The sequence below is a fragment of the Sciurus carolinensis genome, chromosome 3, assembly GCF_902686445.1.
Source record: "Sciurus carolinensis chromosome 3, mSciCar1.2, whole genome shotgun sequence".
In the NCBI taxonomy this organism is placed as follows: domain Eukaryota; kingdom Metazoa; phylum Chordata; class Mammalia; order Rodentia; family Sciuridae; genus Sciurus; species Sciurus carolinensis.
Genome location: NC_062215.1, coordinates 48,078,921 through 48,099,705, shown reverse-complemented (window position 1 = coordinate 48,099,705; position 20,785 = coordinate 48,078,921). Strand labels below are relative to the sequence as shown.

Sequence of the window (20,785 nt, the reverse complement as noted above, 5' to 3'; positions counted from 1 at the left end):
TTGGTGTTTACCTTTTGTTTTTTGTTCTCCTACCAGGATTGAACCCAGGGGTGCTTAACCATTGAACCAAATCCTGAGTCCTTCTTTATTTTCATTTTGAGACAGGGTCTTGTTAAGTTGCATAGGGCCTCGCTAAGTTGCTGGGGCTGTCTTTGAACTTGATCCTCTTGCCTCGGCCTCCCAAACCATGGGATTATAAGTATGCACCACTGCACCCTGCCAGATTAGGTTTTTATTTTTGAACGTTATATTACCTTACAAGGAATATGACCACTGTACTGGACCATGACCTTCTGTTCAGGTAACTGCAAATTGTGCAGAAGATTGTACTAAAAAAGTTGTAAACTAAGCTTCCAGAGTCTTTTATAGAAAGGAGTCAGAAACAGAGGCTGAACAAGGGCATGCATTCTGGGAACATAATTTAGATTTAAGTTTGGTGTTTACCTTTAGTTCAAGTCCTCAAATTTGATCCATAGTTCTTTCTATGACTTTCATTTCTAAATCAAACATAAGGTACTTATCCATCATAATTCTGAAGATAATACCTCTGCCTGATTTTGGTTGATTCAAGGCTTTACATGGTTTTGCTTGGAGTTTAGATTATCATCATAGTCATTCCAGTGGGGAATAACAAGTAATGCTTAGTACATTTTACTTTTTCCTCTGTTCTCTTTAGTATGAGTTGGCCACAGGCCGATTTCCTTATCCAAAGTGGAATAGTGTATTTGATCAACTAACACAAGTTGTGAAAGGAGATCCTCCACAGCTGAGTAATTCTGAGGAAAGGGAATTTTCTCCAAGTTTCATCAACTTTGTCAACTTGTGGTGAGTACCTGACTTGTGAAAGCCTAGACACATGTGATGAGAATAGTGAGGTCACTTCATATTAGCAACATTGTATAAAGAGGAGGGACCCTTGGTCACATCACCCTGCCTTCCAGGCTGGATTTCCAGCTTTCTGTGATGGTGTGGAAGGCTTCGGCTAGCCTGGAAAGTACCCTTTCCTATTCTGCTGCTCAGGTATGGGAGAGAAACAACTGTGGGTGAAGCTGCTGCCTCCAGACTTCCAGTACCTTGTACAACCAGGTTCAGCCTCTAGGTGAGACTGGTGGTATCTTATCCTGATAATGGTTCTCACAGTGAAATGGTACTAGAATCACTTGAAAGCTTTTACTAAGTCAAGATCTTGCCATATCAGACTTTTAGCCATGGATGTCTACTCTGATATAACAGAACATTGGGTATATGTAATAAAGTCATGCCCAAAACTTAATTAGTAGACCTGTATATATTAACTCTCTGAAACTTTTTTCCAAATATGGCGTGGACCTCACATTTGTTAATATTGTCTGTCTACTTTTTTTTTTTTTTTTGTGGTGCTGGGGATTGAACCCAGAGCCTTGTACTTGCAAGGCAAGTGCTCTACAGACGGAGCTACATCCCCAGCCCGTCTGTCTACTTTTTAAAACAGTTCTTTTATGTGTGTATTTGACACCTGAAAATAAATATATTTAAATATGGCAATAATATCTGACTCTTATAATCTCCATTTTAAATAGAACCCTTTTGTTATATGAATATTTTGATAATGACTGTGTTATTCAACCTGATGGAAAGATAGGTTTATAAGCAAAAACCAGATAGACTATCTAGTATATCTTCTTATTTATTCTTAACACGCCTTCTTCCCTGCCTTAATTTTTTCCAGCCAGGGAGTTTGTCTAGGTTTTAAGATTTCAATTTCAGAGTCTAACATTGTCCTGTCTTTGAATTATTAGAAAATATTGTCCAACTCTTGTTTTCAAGTGTCTTTCATCTGTTCTAACCAAATTTTCCTTTTGTGTTGGTATTTTAGAGGGGAAAGAAATACCTCAAGATTTCTAGGTAGAAGGTAACTTAGGATGAATCAGATTGTCTGTTTTTTTTCTTTATTTTTGTAGTACTGGAGATTGAACCCAAGAGCACCCTAACTCTGAGCTATACTTACCTCAGTCTTTTTAATTTTATTTTGAGATAGGGTCTCATTACGTTGCCCAGGCTTGCCTCAAACTTGTGATCTTCCTGCCTTAGCCTCCATGTAGCTAGGATTGTAGGCCTATTTTTTTTTTCTTCTTAAAAATAATCTACTTTTTTACTAATTTGCACATGATATATGCAGTGTATAATTATATAAATGTGCTCATTCTACATATTCTATTTTAATGAAATATGTGATTAAAAATCCTATGTCATATCTGAGTACCTGTGAACCTTGCATCAGATTTTTTTTTTTTTTTAATTTCTAGATCTCTTTTTTGGTTTTGTTTTATATATATATAGCGCATGCATTATTTTGGGGGAGTGGGGTTGGGTGGGGATTGAACTCAGGGACACTCAACCACTGAGCCATATCCTCAGCCCTTATTTAGAGACAGGGACTTACTGAGTTGTTTAGCACCTTACTAAGTTGCTGAGACTGGCTTTGAACTCATGATTCTCCTGCCTCAGTGTCCTGAACCTCTGGGATTATAGGCATGCACCACCATGCCCACACATGCATTATGTTTTTATCTTAGTTTCCCTAGATATCATAACAGATAATGGTTATAGATAAAATCTTTCAGGTCTATAATTGAAGGATATTTATTTCTATGGTGTGCTTATGGTCACTTTCCACTTTTGTCTATTGATCCTGTCACTATCCTTATCTTGGACTTTGTCTATCATTTCTAACCTGGATCATCCAGTTTTCTAATTAGTTTTCTCATAATCCAGTATTACCATGTCCTTTTTATCAGATCTGTATTTTTTTATGATGCATATCTAAGCATGTTGCTTCTCTATTCAAAATTATAAAGCATTCTTAATGGAATAATATTGTTCCCAGGGAAGCTAAATTTGATTTTGGAAAGAGAGAAAATCTTGAATTAATCATTGGTTTGTAGCCCCACTTCCCTAGAGCTATAGAAAAACAGGTATGCAGTATATCTGTGGTGTTTAAATTTCCTAATGGGTGGGGGGGGCAATAAAGTAAAAATGATTAAGAAATGCTGTTTTGGAAACTTTCAAATTCTTAGAATAGTCTTAAGTTAACATGACTTTCAAAGTCCACCTGAGTTGGATTTGGTTTATTGCTCTAGTCCTATTTCTCACTCTTCTCCTTGTACTTTTTTCCACAAATCTGAATTTCTTGTATTTTATAAATTAAAAACATACAGAGAATAGTAGAGAATATTTTTAGCACCTTGAAATAGATAGATTTCCATACAGATATTTGACTTGGGACCAAATATGTAAAGAATGCTTATAAGTACAAAACCCTTTTAAATAGGAAAATGACAATTCAAAATGGCAAAATACTTTAAGGCACTTTAAAAGATGATATTCAAGAGGTCAGTAAACAGATTAAAGGGTGCTCATTCAGCATTATTCATTACCAGTGGAAAGCAAATCATAATTATAATGAGATACCATGCATTTATAGAATACTACAGTTTAAAAGGCTGACAGTTCCAAGTGTTGATGAGGATCTGAAATACCTGTAAGTTTCATATATAGCTTGTATAAGTGTCAACTAATATAATCCCTTTGGAACACTGGCAATATCAAATACAGCTGATGTATACCTACCAATTCAAATCCTAATTATATACCCAACTGAATTATGTGGACATCAGTATACTAAAAGATATAAGAATGTTTATAAGTGCACATTCATAATTAGAATACATGTCAACAATTGAAGAGATGAATTTTACATTATTTAGACCATAGTATATATAACATTAGGGAAGATCAACTTTGCTTATAGTCAGCAACATGAAAAAAGTCTCACAAGTGATGCTGAATGAAAGAAGTAAGGCATAAAGCAATATGGTTCTATTTGAAAGTTTAAGCAGACAGGATTAATATAAGGTAATGGAAGTCAGAATATTGTTTCCTTAATTTTAGTTGGATGGTTAGAAATTGTGCCCTTCTCTGCATGTTTGCTTAAATTAAAAGTTTGCTTAAGGGAAAAATAACAGTGAAGATATGGTTCAGATGAAGATCTCAGCTCACATTTTAAACTCTTCCCTACATTAACTTTCTTTTTTAAGTCAGCCATGGACTGTTTTAAAAGTGGGGGTGGGTATTTGTCCTGGAAAAGAACCAAAAGTTCTGTCCTTCAGAAGTTTTTGTGAAGCTCTGTAGATGAAACTGAATTCATGGGTAGATATTGACCATCTCAGGCAGAAGGAGGAAAAATGTCAAAAGAAATATATAAAACTTGTAAACAACTCCCTAGGTTGGGGCAGCAAAACCTGGAAGAAAAGGCAGCTATGGGGCAGATAGGAAATAAATCTCAATCCTAAAAATGTCTTAAAGAAATTTTTCTATGCTAGATCCCACATGCAGCTGAAATTTTGTGACAGTAAAGGTTTGGTATCCAAAATGCTTGGGACCAGAAATGTTTCAGATTTCAGATTTTTTTTTTTTAAGATTTTGGAATATTTACATACAAACAATGAGACATCTTAGAAACAGGACTCAAGTCTGAACAAGAAATTCATTTATGTTTCATATATGAATTGAAACATAGCTTGTACACCTTGTACACATAGCTTGAAGGTCATTTTACATTATATATTTAATGGTTTGTGCATGAAACAGTTTCATGGTGTGAAATTTTCCACTTATAACATTAGCACTAAAATATACCAGATTTTGGAGAATTTTAGATTTTATATTTTCAAATTAGGGATATTCAACCTATGCTCACTCCTGCCTTATGCCTGTTAGAAAGAACCTATAAAGAAATGCTCAGGCTTTGCTGAGAGTAACTTATAATGAAGACTTTTTATTTGTTTTCATTAGAGAGTGGGAACATGGTACAAAGCTGTTAAAACAAATACAGAAAGTAAGCCCCTTGGCACAGTGATGATGCTGTAGTGATGACTCTTCACCTGTTTCTCACAGTCATCTAGATCTGTACCTGAGATCAACATGTGGAATTTGTAAACCCTTTGACCCTTTTTGGAATGAAGAAATAAAATCGAGTCCACTGACAAATGGAAATACCAAGTGGTTCAGAGAATCATACCAGAATGGGAAATTTGAATAAATATTTTTTTGGGAAATTGTCACTGAAAATATTGATGAAAATTTTGTAAGGACATAATACTATGAACTCAGGAAATGTTGTCTTCATGTTGTAAACATGATTTCTGAATTAAAAGGAAAGAATTGATGGTGTACAGCAAATTGTATATTGCATATCAACAAAATCTTTCAGAAGAAAGGAATAAAAAGGTTAATATTGTAAATGGTGAGAGACATAGAAGAAAAATCCAGGATATTCTATAGTAAGCAGAGAAGGGATTAAGATAAAGATTCCCTTTACTTTAAGAAAAACTTGACTACTTAAATTACCAGAACAAATTAACTAAAGGAGTCTTATGTAGATATATTATAAGAAAAGATGAAGACTTGACAGGCTTTCAGTTAAAATACACACACACACACACACACACACGTAGAAAAACACAAAGTCAAAACAGTACTTGAAGAGTAAGAGAAACTGCTCCAGAAGGATGTGTGTGACCACTTCAGATTATTTGGATACATTGAATATCTTGCATAATACTTTCACAGAACTGGATAAGCATTTTAATGTGCCTTTTAAAATATATCGAGTTGATACAAGATTAAGGAACTCTGAAACTAAATGAAATCAGAAATTATGGGAGGCAAGAGAGTATCAAAACAAATTTGAAAATTATAATAGAACCTTAATCTGAGTTTGCTATTTAAATTCATAATTATAAATATGTTGTACAAAATACCTAAAGCAGATAATTTAATTTTAAAAACAGCAGTTTTAAGCCCAGCGTTGGAAAGACCCACACTCTCCCTCTAGTTGATAGGAGCAAAATCTCAAATTTAGGAATAAAGAATTCTGAACTGGGTGTGATGGCGCATGCCTGTAATCCCAGTGACTCAGGAGGCTGAGGTAGGAAGATGGTAAGTTTGAGAACAGCCTAAGCAACTTAAGGAGTCCCTAAGCCATTTAGCAAGATCCTGTCTCAAAAATAAAAAGGATTGGAGATATTGCTTAGTGGTAAAACACCCTTGGGTTAAATCCCTGATATATATAAATAGATAGATAAATAGATATATAGATAGACAATTTCCCAAAGATAAAGTTAAATGGAATGTGAAGATTCCACCAAAAAATTGTCAACATTAAGGAATCAAAACTGGTAGAAACAATTGATAGCAAGGATAGATCTTTAATGACTTCAGATATTATTAGAATGATCAGAAACATAAAAAAAAATGTATCATAAGTTTAAAGAAAAATAAAGGAACAACTTGGAAATATAAGTAGGGAACAGATGTATAAAAAAAACAAATAGAACTGCTAGAAATAAAAAGCATAAATAAAAGCATTCAATAACTAGCCTTTGAATAGTTTAGGTATAATTGAAGGGAAAATGAAGAACTGGAAGATAATGTTGAAGCTCTCCTAGAACTATTTGAGAAGATGGAAATGTTCTCTAATCTGCTTTGTCCAATGCATTACCTGTTGTCTACTTGAAATGTAACTAGTGTGAGTAAGGAAGTAAATTTTTTATTCAATTGGAATTAATTTGACTAGTGACTACCTTAATGGATAGTCTAAGTGGGATTAATGTCATCATCAAACAGATTGATGTCAGCAGTAATCAGAAACAAGACAGTCAATGTTAATAATAATTTGGTTTAAGATTTCTGCTCAAATACCATAATGTGTTTGTATGTTGACAGTTTTCTGCTCTAGTAGATGAGACAGAAAAACATAAAACCAAAAAGGTATAGCAGTTTTACAGAAGTAAACATGTGAGAGAAAAATGCAATAAAATAGTGAGAATAGTGATGACTCTTCACCTATTTCTCACAGTCATCTAGATCTGTACCTGAGATCAACATGTGGAATTTGTAAACCCTTTGACCTTTTTTTGGAATGAAGAAATAAAATCAAGTCCACTGACAAATGAAAATACCAAGTGGTTCAGAGAATCATACCAGAATGGGAAATTTGAATAAATATTTTTTTGGGAAATTGTCACTGAAAATATTGATGAAAATTTTGTAAGGACATAATACTATGAACTCAGGAAATGTTGTCTTCATGTAGTAAACATGATTTCTGAATTAAAAGGAAAGAAATGAAGTCTAAAATGCTACGAAGGTCTGAAGCCTTGAGGTTGCTGGTTTTCAGCTCCAGAAGTAGGTAGTAGAGGCTAGGATCAGAGTTCTACAAATGCTTATTTTGCACAGGGGACCAACAAGAATTAGAACCACTCCTCAGAAGTCAGGGTCTGGATGCAAAAAATATTCATGTCAGTCACTGTATCACAGCTCTAAATAAGCAGCAGAACTACAGAATGACAAGACTATAGATAATGTTTTTTTTGTGTGACCAGAGGGCTGGATCTGTCATGGTCCTAATTATCAACATAGGACTGGAACTTGAAAGGTACTTTGTTATACATACTTGTTATACATATATATATATATATATATATATATATATATATAACAAGTTATATATAAATATAACAAGTATATATAACAAGGACCTTGTTTTGTATACTTGTCTTCGAAACTGTACTATATGATTTCTTACTAACTGCTATTTCAGTTCAAGTACTTAGTATGTGTTCACATATTTTTGCATATGTGTGGAAAGTTAATAAACACATTCGTTCAAGATGAATCTGCAGACTAAAACCCCCAAATACATGGTCTATTGTTAAGAAAAGCATCCAACAAAATCAAACATTAATTTCCTTTAAATTGAGATGAATTTGTGGAATGATCTGAAATACATTGTAAAATGTAATAAGTATATTTAGGATTATTTATAAGTTATAATAAACTTATGAAGATATAACTTCCAATAAAACTGAGGAAGAAATAATAGATGAGGAACAGATATGAAAACTAATTAAAAAAGTCTTGGGGATGAAGAAAATATTGATGTAAAAGACAAAACAGACAAAGTACTCTGGACTATAAACAATTGAAATCAGAGTTAGGTAAATGGAAATGGAGCTGAGGAATTTCCCCAGCGTAACACAAATTAAATAAAATACATGAAAGGCAGTTAAGACTCAAAGAGAACAGAATATAGAGTGAGGGTTGTAGGATGTTTATAATGGAAACGCAGAAGACAACTCCAATGTTGAAGAAGCAGTCTTTAAGGAAATTGGCAGGGTGACGGGTGGAGTTTTTAGTTTTTTACTGGGGGAGATTGTGGGGAAATACATTTGAGAATTTATATAGGATAGCTTTGAAGATTGAAGGTTACCTTTATCATGGAAGATAAAGGTAAACATACCCAAAATGCAATGAAACAAAACTGTGAAACAATGGTGAAGTAATAGCAGGAAGAGAAAACAGATGACCTGCAGAAGATTGGTAAATGGGTTGACGTCAAACATGTTACCATCAATAATGATTGCTAGAACAAAACTGGAGTCTTGCTTCCAGCATATTTAGGGAAAAATAATTGTCAACCTAGTCCTAAAGGTTTAAATCACTTAAATATCATTCAAAATAAGCAAAATACAGACATTTTTGGGAATGGAGAAACTTAAGAAATTATAGATTGTTTTGAAAGGATATACTTGTCCAAGAAGAAAAGTTAGTCAAAAGAAGGGTGTCACAGGTTGGGACCCTAAAAAAAGCAGAATTTTGAGACAGAAATGAGGTGTGGGCAGTTAATCAGTTAGTGATATTGGGATCAACACATAGTGAAAGGAAGGAAGCAGAATTGGGTAGAGGAGAAGTTGAGCTGCGCTACAGTCTCAATAAAGACCTCTGTCTACATGGGAAGGTTTGTAGCCAGGATGGTGCGTTAAGGTTGGCTGAACTTGCCATGAGGATCCTAGATTTTTATACCCTTTTGTGGATCCATCTTTAGATATAGCCTGTCTCAGGAAGGGAATGTGGCTTTCCTCAGCTAAGGGAGTCCTGAAGAGGCTAACATTAGATGGTTGTCTGTTATAGCAGTCTCCACCACGGAATAGTAAATCCTTCATTGTTAAAGAGGGTATCTAGGGTAGCACCTTACAGCATCCAGTAAAAAAGATGCAGGATAGGAAAAACAGCTATGAGTTTAGAACAGGGTGAACTGTTTTGCCAATACTAATTAACTTTTGATAGGAAAAAATGAATTTGAGATTGGAGTGATGATTAAGATAAGGGCCAAGACAGGTGAGGTAAATAGAAACAAAATGAAAATACTTCTGGCAACATTAGATGGTGTAGAATTCCAGGGAAAATATCCACAAGGCAAAGTTTTTTATATACTGACAGTAGTTTTTAGTAAACTTGTAGTAGTGTGTTATACTTCGAGACCAGAGAACATAGCAATGAGTTACAAAGTATAGGAGTTTTTAAAACTTTAAGGGTAAATTGATAAAATTTATGATCTAGTTTATTTCTCGGGATTACTGGATTGCTGATTGCTCTTGAGTAGTTTCTGTGTTTTTTAAGTGTGTGTATTTAAAAAAATATACATATCCAATTTTATACTTAATGTACATTCATATAGTTAGCTATGCAGTAGTCTTTCATGAAGCTATGCCATGATTTAGTCAACAGTTAGCATTTTTTAATTTTATCCTAATGATCCATCCTACACTGAATATCCTAAGGATAAATCCTCAGGTTATAGACTAACCTGATAACTTTTTGAGTGTGCTTTTCTGCTTGACAGGTTGTCTGCTTTGTTTGTTACTTTGGATTTGAAGGAAAAAGCAATTTGATTCTTTGTAAAATTTCATTTGTGAAAAGAAAGATACTTGGGTAAATACGACTCCATCTTAATATTGTTATTTTTATGTTACTTTAGCCTTACAAAGGATGAATCCAAAAGGCCAAAGTATAAAGAACTTCTGGTGAGTATGGGACTTTGGAAATATTAGATAAATCCTCTCACAGAATCCTCTTAGCTTGCTGAGGTTCATTAAGCCAGCACTGAACTTGTCAGTTTGATCTTAGCAAGTTTTTTAAAAAAATGTTCTTCAATGAAAATATTTGGAAAGACAAAACTTGTCTTTATAATTTTCCTACATATTCACTAGCTAAATTCTCATGGAAATTTTTGGTCTTAATATGTAATAAATTATCGTTAAAGAATCCAAATTTGATTTTAAGGAATCCAACTTTGATTTTCCACTGCATAGTATATGTATGCTGTAACACATCTAAAAAAAGAAAAAGTTAGTGAAAAGTTTGTTTATTCTTATTTTACCTCTAAAAATGCTTACATGCAGATTTATATCTCATGACCTATTTACATTTCTTTACAAGTTCTCTTCATCCCATGGAACTTAGATGTTTTAAGCAGTTTACTGGATGTGGTATTATCTCAGGCAGCTTGATTGATTTCCACTGGGGACTGAACCCAGAGGCACTTTACCACTCTACATCTCTAGCCCTATTTATTTTTTGAGACAGGGTCTCACTAAGTTGCTTAGGACCTTGCTAGGTTGCTGAAGGTGGCATTGAACTTGCAATCCTCCTGCCTCATTTGCCTGAACCATTTGGAATTACAGATGGGCACCCCACACCTGACTTTGGGCAATATTTTAAAGAAGACTCCTTTGGTTGTCACATTTAGCTTCCAGCTCTCCAAAGGTGTTAAGTCCAATTCATGGTCAACCCAGCAATGATTATAAAGATATGCAGATGATGTACTTAGAGAAGCTATAGATAAAAATATTGATAGCAATGAATTAATGAAGCAGATATTGAGATTAGGCTCTGGAGGGCACCAGGCAGAAGCTCATAGGGCAAGTTTTTATTGGACCTGTTTTTGGAATGGATGACAGAAGGATTGAAATTTAACACCTTTGTATAAGATCCTTCTGCTGCATATAGGGAAAACAGAGGATGGGATTTATGCCTGTATTGTAAAAGGACTGGGCCTGGTATTCATGTTGTTCTTATTGGCCTCAGATGTGTAGTAGAGGCTACTGCTTTGTTTTATGCCCACGAATAAACAACTCCACTCTCTCCCTTAACAAATACTCCCTGGTATACAGGTAAGTTCCCTGACTTCACTGCTAGTGGCATCTCCAAATCATGACACCATGTACCACATTTAGGCACATCATACTCTCTTAAATAACTGCACAAAATAGAGGCTATGCTTGCCTCTCTGACAATATCCTATAGCCACATGCGGCCCGGAGCCTATGGTTCTGTGCTGTATAGAAATTGAGAAAAGTTCAGTTTGGACTCTGAAACAGACTTTGATTTTTTTTTTTTTCTTTTTCCAATCTTCTTACAGAAACATCCCTTTATTTTGATGTATGAAGAACGTACCGTCGAGGTCGCATGCTATGTTTGTAAAATCTTGGATCAAATGCCAGCTACTCCCAGCTCTCCCATGTATGTTGATTGATATCGCTGCTATATCAGACTATAGAACAAAGGGCTGAGAGGAAGCAAGACGTAAAGAATTTCATCCCGTATCACAGTGTTTTTAATGCTCGCCCAGACACCATGTGCAATAAGATTGGTGTTCGTTTCCATCATGTCTGTATACTCCTGTCACCTAGAACATGCATCCCTGTAATACCTGATTGATCACACAGTGTTAGTGCTGGTCAGAGAGACCTCATCCTGCTCTTTCGTGAAGAACATATTCATGACATTTGGAAGTCAGTACGATCAAGTTGTTGACTGTGATTAGATCACTTCTTAAATTCATTTCTAGACTCAAAACCTGGAAACACAGCTACTGGAATGGTGTTTTATCGGACTTCCAAATCCTGGAAGGATGCAGTGATGGATATACTATGTCTGAACATAGAGACTCGGGCTTGAGTGAGAAGATCTTGCACAGCCAGTGAGACACATTGCCTTCTGGAGCTGGGAGACAAAGGAGGAATTTACTTTCTTCACCAAGTGCAATAGATTTACTGAGTTGATATTCTGTTGCTTTACAGTCACAGTCGATGATTGGGAATCGATGTGCTCAGCCAAATTTCCTGTTTGAAATATCATGTTAAATTAGAATGAATATATCTTTACCAAAAACCATGTTGCGTTTAAAGAGGTAAACATTAAAATATTGAGACAGGACAGAATGTGTTCTTTTCTCCTTTACCAGTCCTTCTACTCTTCATTGGGAAGACTCAGGAGTCTGCCACTTGTCAAAGAAGGTGCTGATCCTAAGAATTTTTCACTCTCAGAATTCGGTGTGCTGCCAACTTGATGTTCCACCTGCCACAAACCACCAGGACTGAAAGAAGAAAAAAAAAAGTACAGAGGGCAAAGTTTACAGATGTTTTTAATTCTAGTATCTTATCTGGAACAACTTGTAGCAGCTCTATATTTTCCCTTGGTTCTAAGCCTGATACTTTAGCCATCATAACTCACTAATAGGGAGAAGTAGCTAGTAGCAATGTGCCTTGATTGATTAGATAAAAATTTCTTGTAGGCAGCAAAAGACCAAATCTCACTCATTTTCTTCTTGCCATCACTGGTCCAAATCTTTAGTTTCTGAACCTCTTTCTGTTTCCCTGTGGTCTGTTGCCACTGTGTGACTTTTACTTAATCCAATATTTCACTTTTTATTTTTAATATTAAAATCTTTATAATTACCAGGGATATTCCTTACCAAGGATTTTAGCCCCAAATCCCTCATATGCTCTAATGTTTAAAAGCCTGAGAAAAGTGGGGCCCAGCCTATGTGGTAGGCGATGAAGAGGCATCTTTTCTAGAGACACAATTGATCAGAGGAGGAATGGAAATGGAGTCATTTTAACAAACATGTTGCCTGCTAGAGTAGCAGTTCACCATCATTTCTTAGAATTAGAATTCTACCAAAAAAAAAAAAAAAAAAGATGAAAAATCCAGAATGGTTGAACAGTTGTAAGAGGTCACCTAAATCTGCTATCTTTAGCTCTTTATTTTCACTTATCCATTAGCCACGCTCTGGTTAGGTTTTGCTCCAGCCTCCCTGGCACTGAATATTAGGCTTTATATAACAGTTTAGCAGCACTGTGAGTGGTCCAAGCACACTGGAATCTAAACAGCAATTGTCTGAGATGCAGGTGAGGCCATTACAGAACCAAATTGTGGCAGGTTTTGCTGTGTCTCCTCCCAGAGTGACAGTCATTAAATACTATACAACAATAAAGGGAGAATGGTGCTGTTTAAAGTTACATCTCTGTAAATTGCAGACTTCAAACATGATTTATCTTTTTAGTCCATTTGCCTAATTTCCCTGTTTTCTCCCCCATGACATCCTAAACCTCAGACTTCCCAGTGTTCTGAAAGAAGGCATTCATTGCTGTATGTCTTCTTCAACCTTACCAAGCCATCATCCTCCATTGCTCCCGGGGACTCAACAGGAATTTGTTTCTCTGCTGTCAGCTTCCCGTCTGGCTCAGCTAGGGTCACTTTGCCATTATGCAAATGGAGATAAAAGCAATTCTGACTGTCCAGGAGCTAATCTGACCGTCTATTGTGTGGATGACCACATAAAAAGGCAATTTTAGTGTATTAATCATAGATTATTATAAACTATAAACTTAAGGGCAAGGAGTTTATTACAATGTATCTTATTAAAACAAAAGGGTGTATAGTGTTCACAAACTGTGAAAATAGTGTAAGAACTGTACATTGTGAGCTCTGGTTATTTTTCTCTTGTACCATATAAAAATGTATAAAAATTATCAAAAAGCTAATGTGCAGGGATATTGCCTTATTTGTCTGTAAAATGGAGCTCAGTAACATAACTGCTTCTTGGAGCTTTGGAATATTTTATCCTGTATTCTTGTTTGAATTCCTCCTCTATTTAAGATATATACATGGAATCGAAGTGTTTATGTAATAGTTCTATCCTTTTGCCTGCAGGTCAGTTGTAATAAATCTAGGATGTGATGATGACTTTGTAATTTGATTTTCTGAAGTTCCACCTGAGGGGATAAATCAAGGAAATTGCATTTTCTGTGCATTTTATGTTGGGAAAAAATACCTCGTTCCCAAAACGTTTATGACTTCCTTTTCTTTCACCTCCTTGTGCTCTCTTTGCTTATCCTCAAAATCACAGATGTATCCATGAAATACGGCTTTGCTTTCTGTTTGAGCAGAGTCTCTTCAAGTTTATTTCTTGGTTGCCCTGACCTGCCCAGCTTCTTAATACTAAAGGAATAGGTGCACTCTGGATAGCTGGCTTGGCCCCATATTTATGTTGTGAGTCATGCTCTCTGCTCCTTGTCCTGAGGCTGCCATGCAAACACAGACAGCAGATGCCAGGTTGAACATTAGCTTGTAATTTCCCCCTACTACCTGAAAGAGGAGTAGAGGGAGATTTGTGGGTAAAAGAACTAAGGGGTGTCAGACCTGGGAGTTCTGTGGATAGGACAACAGAGATCAACAATAAGTGATGGAGGAAGCACTTCTCAGCCTCATCACTGAGTTTTTGTTGTACTACCAGCAGTCATTAATCTAATGCTGACTCACTTGCATAATAGTTTAACACCTTGCCCTTTCCCTGTGCCTACTTCTGACTGGATCTGAGAACACCATAACAGAAGCAGGTGTGGTAAGTATCCAGTTTTCTCCCATAGCATCCTAAACTTTAGACTTCTCCTTAGAAGGGTGTGTCTGAAGGGATCCTGGCCTTTCTAGTTAAACCTCGGCTGCTAAGGGAAGGGATATCCCAGGGAGTTTCCATGTCCTAGCTGTGCACCAACTGTGTTCAAGACACTGGCATTGGAGATAGATTATGCTCTCCCATGTTTTATAGGACAGTACCTTGTAATTGTTCATTTCTGATCCTAAGTACTACCTACCAAAATCAGGTGGTACTATTTCCTTTTAGATAGAACAAAACAAGATAAAGAAGCAAAGTTCCAGCTCCTTTTTTAGTAGGGGACAGTACTGAGACTCAAATCTGAGACTAACACATGCCATAAAAATGTATATTAATGTGCAAGCACTACCATTAAAGAAGTGTTGTGGAGTTGGGAAGTACAACAGTAAACTATATAGTTTGGGGATACTGTGTTCCCAAATCTTAGTAGGACCTGCTTTGTTGTCCTGAAAATGGGTTGAAGGCAGAGGTTCTGTGGGTCACAGTGGGCTTAGTGTTCATATAAGGGCAAACTGTGTGGTTTCCAGAGAAACTCTAGGTCCTAGTTCTAATTGTTAAGTGCTGTGTCTGAAAACTCAGCACATGTCTCTGCAGTCGTAATTGTAAGTGGCAGTCTCAGAAAGTGGACTTTAGGCTCTTTTCCGTAGAGTATTACATGTCCTTTCGTTTATTGGTACTGTCCAACTGTCATAGCTGCAGGTTAGAGAAAGGAGACATAGGTCTTGAAAGTATTTTTGGGACACTGGCTAACTACTCTCATGGAAACCCAGCAGTGATTTTGTGTCTCCAGCTCTTGGCCAGGGCTTTGGGCACCAGTCACAACCCTCTCCTTGGTGACTATTTCTTGGGATGCAAAGGACAATCTAAAACTTTGGTCTTGAACTTGCTGAAGACAAGTTACCCTGTTAAGTGATGGAGGGAAATATAAGCAGCAATAATAACTCTTTGGTTGTTCTGTAAGAAACACATGTAACAGAAAGTTGACATTAGACTGTCATGTAGGGAAGACCTTTAGTATGAGAAACCTTCAGCTTGCCCATCTTCTGGAAATTTATTACAGACTGAGTGATGTTTTTCTTATTCCTGCTCACCTTTTGCATACATAAATATCCAGAACGTCTCATCTTAGATCTGGAAATCATGAGGATCAGTGGTGTAGGCACCATTTGTAATAACATTTAGGTGATATGCCCAAATATATTTGTACTTCTTAAATATAAAATGTGGTCCTGCTATTTAAAATTATCAATCAAGCATTTAGGGACAGTTGAATACTTGTAATGCATGATAAAACAAATTTTTATCTGCATTTAAAAATTTCCATATATGCATTTTGCTGAAGAATTGGGTAGTAGGATTTTTAGTTTTTCATGGTACTCATACACTTAAATTTAATGTGAACACATTCTTTGATGTAGACAGGGAAGGAAAGTATCGTACCTCAGTTCTACACACAAGTAATAGTACTAATTAGGTAACTTGCATGTGGCAGCATCAACAGGGTATATAGAATAGAGTCCAGGAAGGACTCTTGATGCTTTGTTAGAATTTTTCCCATAAAACTTTCCTATTTGAAAATGTGATGAATTACAAAGTTGATTGTAAAATGGTTAGATTTTTTTTTTTTTCTGAAAGCAAAAGTTCATTAGGTATACATGATTCTTGCTTGTTTATGCCTTATGTCTGTGGAATCATGGTCAGAATTTTTTTTTTTTTATTCCTTTGGAATAATGCTTCCAGCACATGATTTGAAGCAATAGTACATAATCATCTCTGCTCACTTTTGATCCCAAATGGTATTTTACAACTTAATTTCTACTTTGTTCATAAGACTGATTCTATTTCAACTTTTGTCCATTTCTAGGCAAGAAATCTATTTTCAAAGCATGCAAAAAAAACTTTGTTCAAAAAAAAGTATTAGAACTTGTCAGAATCAATGTTTGTTCCCTAAGAAGCCTAGAGCTTTAAAACTTAACTTCTGATAAGTTTTCTCTTTAACATTCACCTCCAATTAGGAACCAAGTTCTTGTGATTATTTTCTTTAATTTTCTCTAGTTCCTTTTGTTCCTCTATTTTCATTTTATTCATTTCTCACCTAATATTTCTGCCTGACCACGGGTCTCCTTTGCTTCTAGTTTTGTTCCCCTCCAGTTTGTCCCCACCACTGTCCTTAGTATTTGTAAAGTGCTAATCATGGACTTCTTTTGCTTACAGTTCTCTAATGAATCCCTGGGATGTACAAAAAGAATCCAAACACCTAGGTTTCAGATGTATAGTATTATTTAATCCTCAACACATGGATAGGAACTATTATCTCCATCTTAATGATGAGGAAATGGTTCACCACGTTTGCAGGCCTTCCCATTACACAGCTGATAAGGAATCTAGAAGGGTCATGAATGTGACCTGAGCCTGAAAAGGTGGACAGGGTCAATCACACCATCTGTTGCTCATTCACAACCTTATATAGTTTATCAAACCTGTTACGCTGTCAAATTCTTTTCACTTGCTTTTTTTTTTTAATAGATTTTTCCTTCACTTTCGAGGCAAGTTTTTTTTTTTTTTTTTTTTTTTTTTTTTTTTTTTTTTAATGTGGTGCTGAGGATCAAACCCAGTGCCTTGCACATTTGAGGCAAGTGCTGTATGAGCTACAGCCCCAGCCCTTCACTTGTTTTTGAAAGCACCTACTGATCCCTTAAGACTTAGTTTAAATGTCAGACCCACTGAAAAGTCTTTGCCTGTTCTGTGCTCTGAGTTCAACTCACATTTTCTTATTGCGTATCCATGTGATACTGAATCATATTGAGTTAGTGATTTGTCTTTTTTTTATTACTTGGACATGAATTAATTTGAAGTCAATCATAGATAATTCTAAGGGGTAGGAATCTGGTTGACTGAGGCTGCCAAATCAGGATAGTGCTTTTTTTTTTTTTTATTAAAAAGTACACACCTGATGCTATCACATTCACTGAAGACACTTTATTCTGTGGGGTCAAGATGAGTTTTCCCTAAAAGAATGCAAAATCAATTAGATTTATATTCCCACGGTGTATTTCTGTTAGAAGAAATGTGGGTGTGACTTGTAGTTGAGGCTATCCTACTATATAGTCTCAGATACCATGTAAACAAAAGTAGCCAACTTAGCGGTAGCTTTTAAGGGAGTGCTAGTGACTTCCATTTCTGACAGGATTCTGAATGAGATAGCATCACTTTACAGATGGTCCCTGACTTGAAAGTTTCAACTCAGTAATTTTTCCACTTTATAGTGTAATACATATTCAGTAGAAATCTTTCTTTGAATTTTTATTTTTTATTTTTTTCCCAGGCTAGTGATGGATATACAGTACATCTCATGATGCCAGACAGTGGAGGTGAGCTGCAGCTCACTATAAGATTTGCACTTCTGGGCTGGGGTTGTAGCTCAGTGGTAGCTCACTTACCTAGCACAAGTAAGGCACTGGGTTCGATCCTCAGCACCACATAAAAATAAATACAGTTGTTGTGTCCATCTACAACTAAAAATTTTTTTAAACGATTTGCACTTCTTTTATTAAATTTATTCCTAAGTATTTATTTTTTGATACAATTATGAACAGAATCATTTTCTCAGTTTCATTTTCAGATGTTCATTGCAAGTGTATAGAAGTGCAATTGTTTTTTTTCCCCCATAGATCTTGGATTCTGCAGCCCTGCTGAATTCAATTATTCTAATAGCTTGAAAAATAATTATTTCATATTTTCTATGTACAAGATCATTTTATCTGCAAAGAGAAATAGTTTTTCTTCCATTTTAGTCTCTTACTGCTTTCTTTTGCATCATGCAAATATTTTCAAATGCAGCATTTAAATTTCTTTAGTGATTTTTTTCAATGTATCCTTTAGATTTGTTTGTAGTTGTTCAAGAGTTTATCATATACACTTTAACTTATCTAACTGGACTTCAGATTTATGCTAACTTAATTTCAGTAATATATATAAATGTTACTTTGCTGTGACTGTTTCCCTTTTTCTGTTTTTGTGGCATTGATACAACTCCTCCTCCTGACAGAACCATGCAATGCTTAAAAGTCAGGGACATATTCTGAGAAATGCACCATTAGGCAATTTTCGGCTATACTTTTATACAATTGGCAGTGCAATAGGTGGCAACTTTGGCACTAGCCCTTCCCCAATCTTCATCCCAAAAGCTGTTACTGTTATTTGCCTGTTTGATTTTTAGTGGCTTGCTGGATTATTTTAGGGACTTCTACTCCCTTCCTCCCATCCCCCCACTGCAGGGTTAAACCTCTGATATTGCTCCTCAAAGGTAGAGCTTTGGGCAAACCCATACTCACTTTGGGGGCACAGTGCAATTGGTAGGCGTCGCGTTCCCTTCTGCCCGCAGAGAGAGACACGACACACTGGTTGTTCGTTAGAGCTCTTTATTGTTCCTCTTCTTCCTCTTTCTCCTTTCTCCTCTCCCTTACAAGGAAGTCATGGCCATTATATATGAATCATGAGCCAATCAGGTTACAGAGCATGTGGGGAGAGTATGATAACAATGTAATACAATAAGGGCAACAAGAGGGCACGCAGCGAGCATGAGTCACCTTGTCCAATCAGAGCAGTCCATTCTGGCACTGGCTTAGTGCCGGGCCAACTTCCTTAAGCAATGTTAGCTGTTTGTTGCAAACCAGGGGCCCCGGCTCAGTGCCAGACTAGGGTGGGGCCCTTGATGTTGCAAACTGGGCCGCCCCGGCTCAGTGCCAGACTAGGGTGGGGTCCGCGGTACCCCGACAGCTCCCCCTTTCTTTTATTAAAAGAAAAGGCCTGAGACCGTGCCTGTCTTAGGTTGAGGGGTCAGCACATGTCCTTACCTGTCATCAAAGACTGTAGAGCATGCTACAGCTTCTGTCTTAGGTTGGTACATGGCCACCTCCTTCATTACCCGTCGTTGACTACCGGTCTAGCATATTTGCCATATATGGGGGGAGGTCTCTAGCCTCAATGGCAGTCAGGACCAGGAAGGATGATTCGATCTCTTTGTTGGGTGGCTTGTAATTGATAAATTAAGCGAATGAGGTATAAAACACCTAAAGTATTAGTCCTAGGGAGCCAAGGCCTGCCCATTGTTTTACAAAACCTAGAGCGGTAGAGAACCATTTGACCATTTCAGATACAGGTGCCACATTTACCCTGGTGGTATTGACTTTCATAATTTCAGCTCTTAGTTGAGAGGTTAAATTGTTAAACCCATATGACCAAGTACAAATAAGATAGTGAGAAAGATTTCTAGACAACATAGCTGCATGGCTATCATTATAAAAAGTGATGGGGGTAACACAAACTGCTTTTAAAGAAAGAACACATTTTAGATCCATAAGTTCTTGTAATAAGTCCACTTGTTCTTGTAATAAGTCCACTCTTTGATTTACTAGGAGGATGCCTGTTCTTAAATGTTGATTTAAGGTCTCTTGAGTCTGTAAGGCAGTGGCAGTGTTTTTTGCCAAATGATTAACTGTAGTTGTTGTCTGTATTGTAGTTGTCAACGCGGCTGCTGCGGTTGTGGCTGCTGCTGCAGAGGCTGCAATGGCAGTGATCACAGCTATTGTGATGCCAAAATCTCTTTTGTTTCTTGATAATCGCACTGGTAGTTCTGTATCTGTAACAGAGACTGGGACTGGTAGGAAGGTAGGAATACGCATTAAGACTGCCCGCGAGAACCTAGAAGCATTCCAACATTGAGAGAGAAGTTGGAGAATAGCAGCTTGATAAATACCCTGCTTTAAAACTTGTATACTGGAAATATGAATACATTTAATATACAAGGAGTGACCATTTCACAATTACCCTGACACTTTAATCTTACTAAATTTAGTTTTTAAAGAAAATTTAGACTCTGTAACATAGTACAATACTCTTAACAGTTGTTCAACCATAATTGTATAAACCCCAATTTTTAAGACTAATTGTTTTAAAGAATAAAACTTAATAGACCCAAAGTTAAGAGTAAATTAGTGTTTCTAAGAAATCCTTGTTATTTTACCATGTCATTTTACCATATAGATTAACTTTGGCTTATATCAGAACATTAGTATTTCACCTTAGGAAAAACCTTAAATAGCTTTAGCTGTTTCACATACACACAACCAACTTAGTTACACACAGACTTGTTGAAACTTGCCC

General features: G+C 36.2%; 1 protein-coding gene across 1 annotated transcript in view; it reads left to right on the top strand.

Moving 5' to 3' along the window:
* The window catches only part of Map2k4 (mitogen-activated protein kinase kinase 4), a 121,934-nt gene extending 108,026 nt beyond the window's left edge, over positions 1-13,908 (top strand). The window contains 3 exon segments of the mRNA XM_047545984.1: positions 677-825; positions 9,860-9,905; positions 11,303-13,908. Coding sequence (XP_047401940.1) covers positions 677-825; positions 9,860-9,905; positions 11,303-11,416 — 309 coding nt within the window. The 3' untranslated portion in view covers positions 11,417-13,908.
* Positions 13,909-20,785: the final 6,877 nt, after the last annotated feature.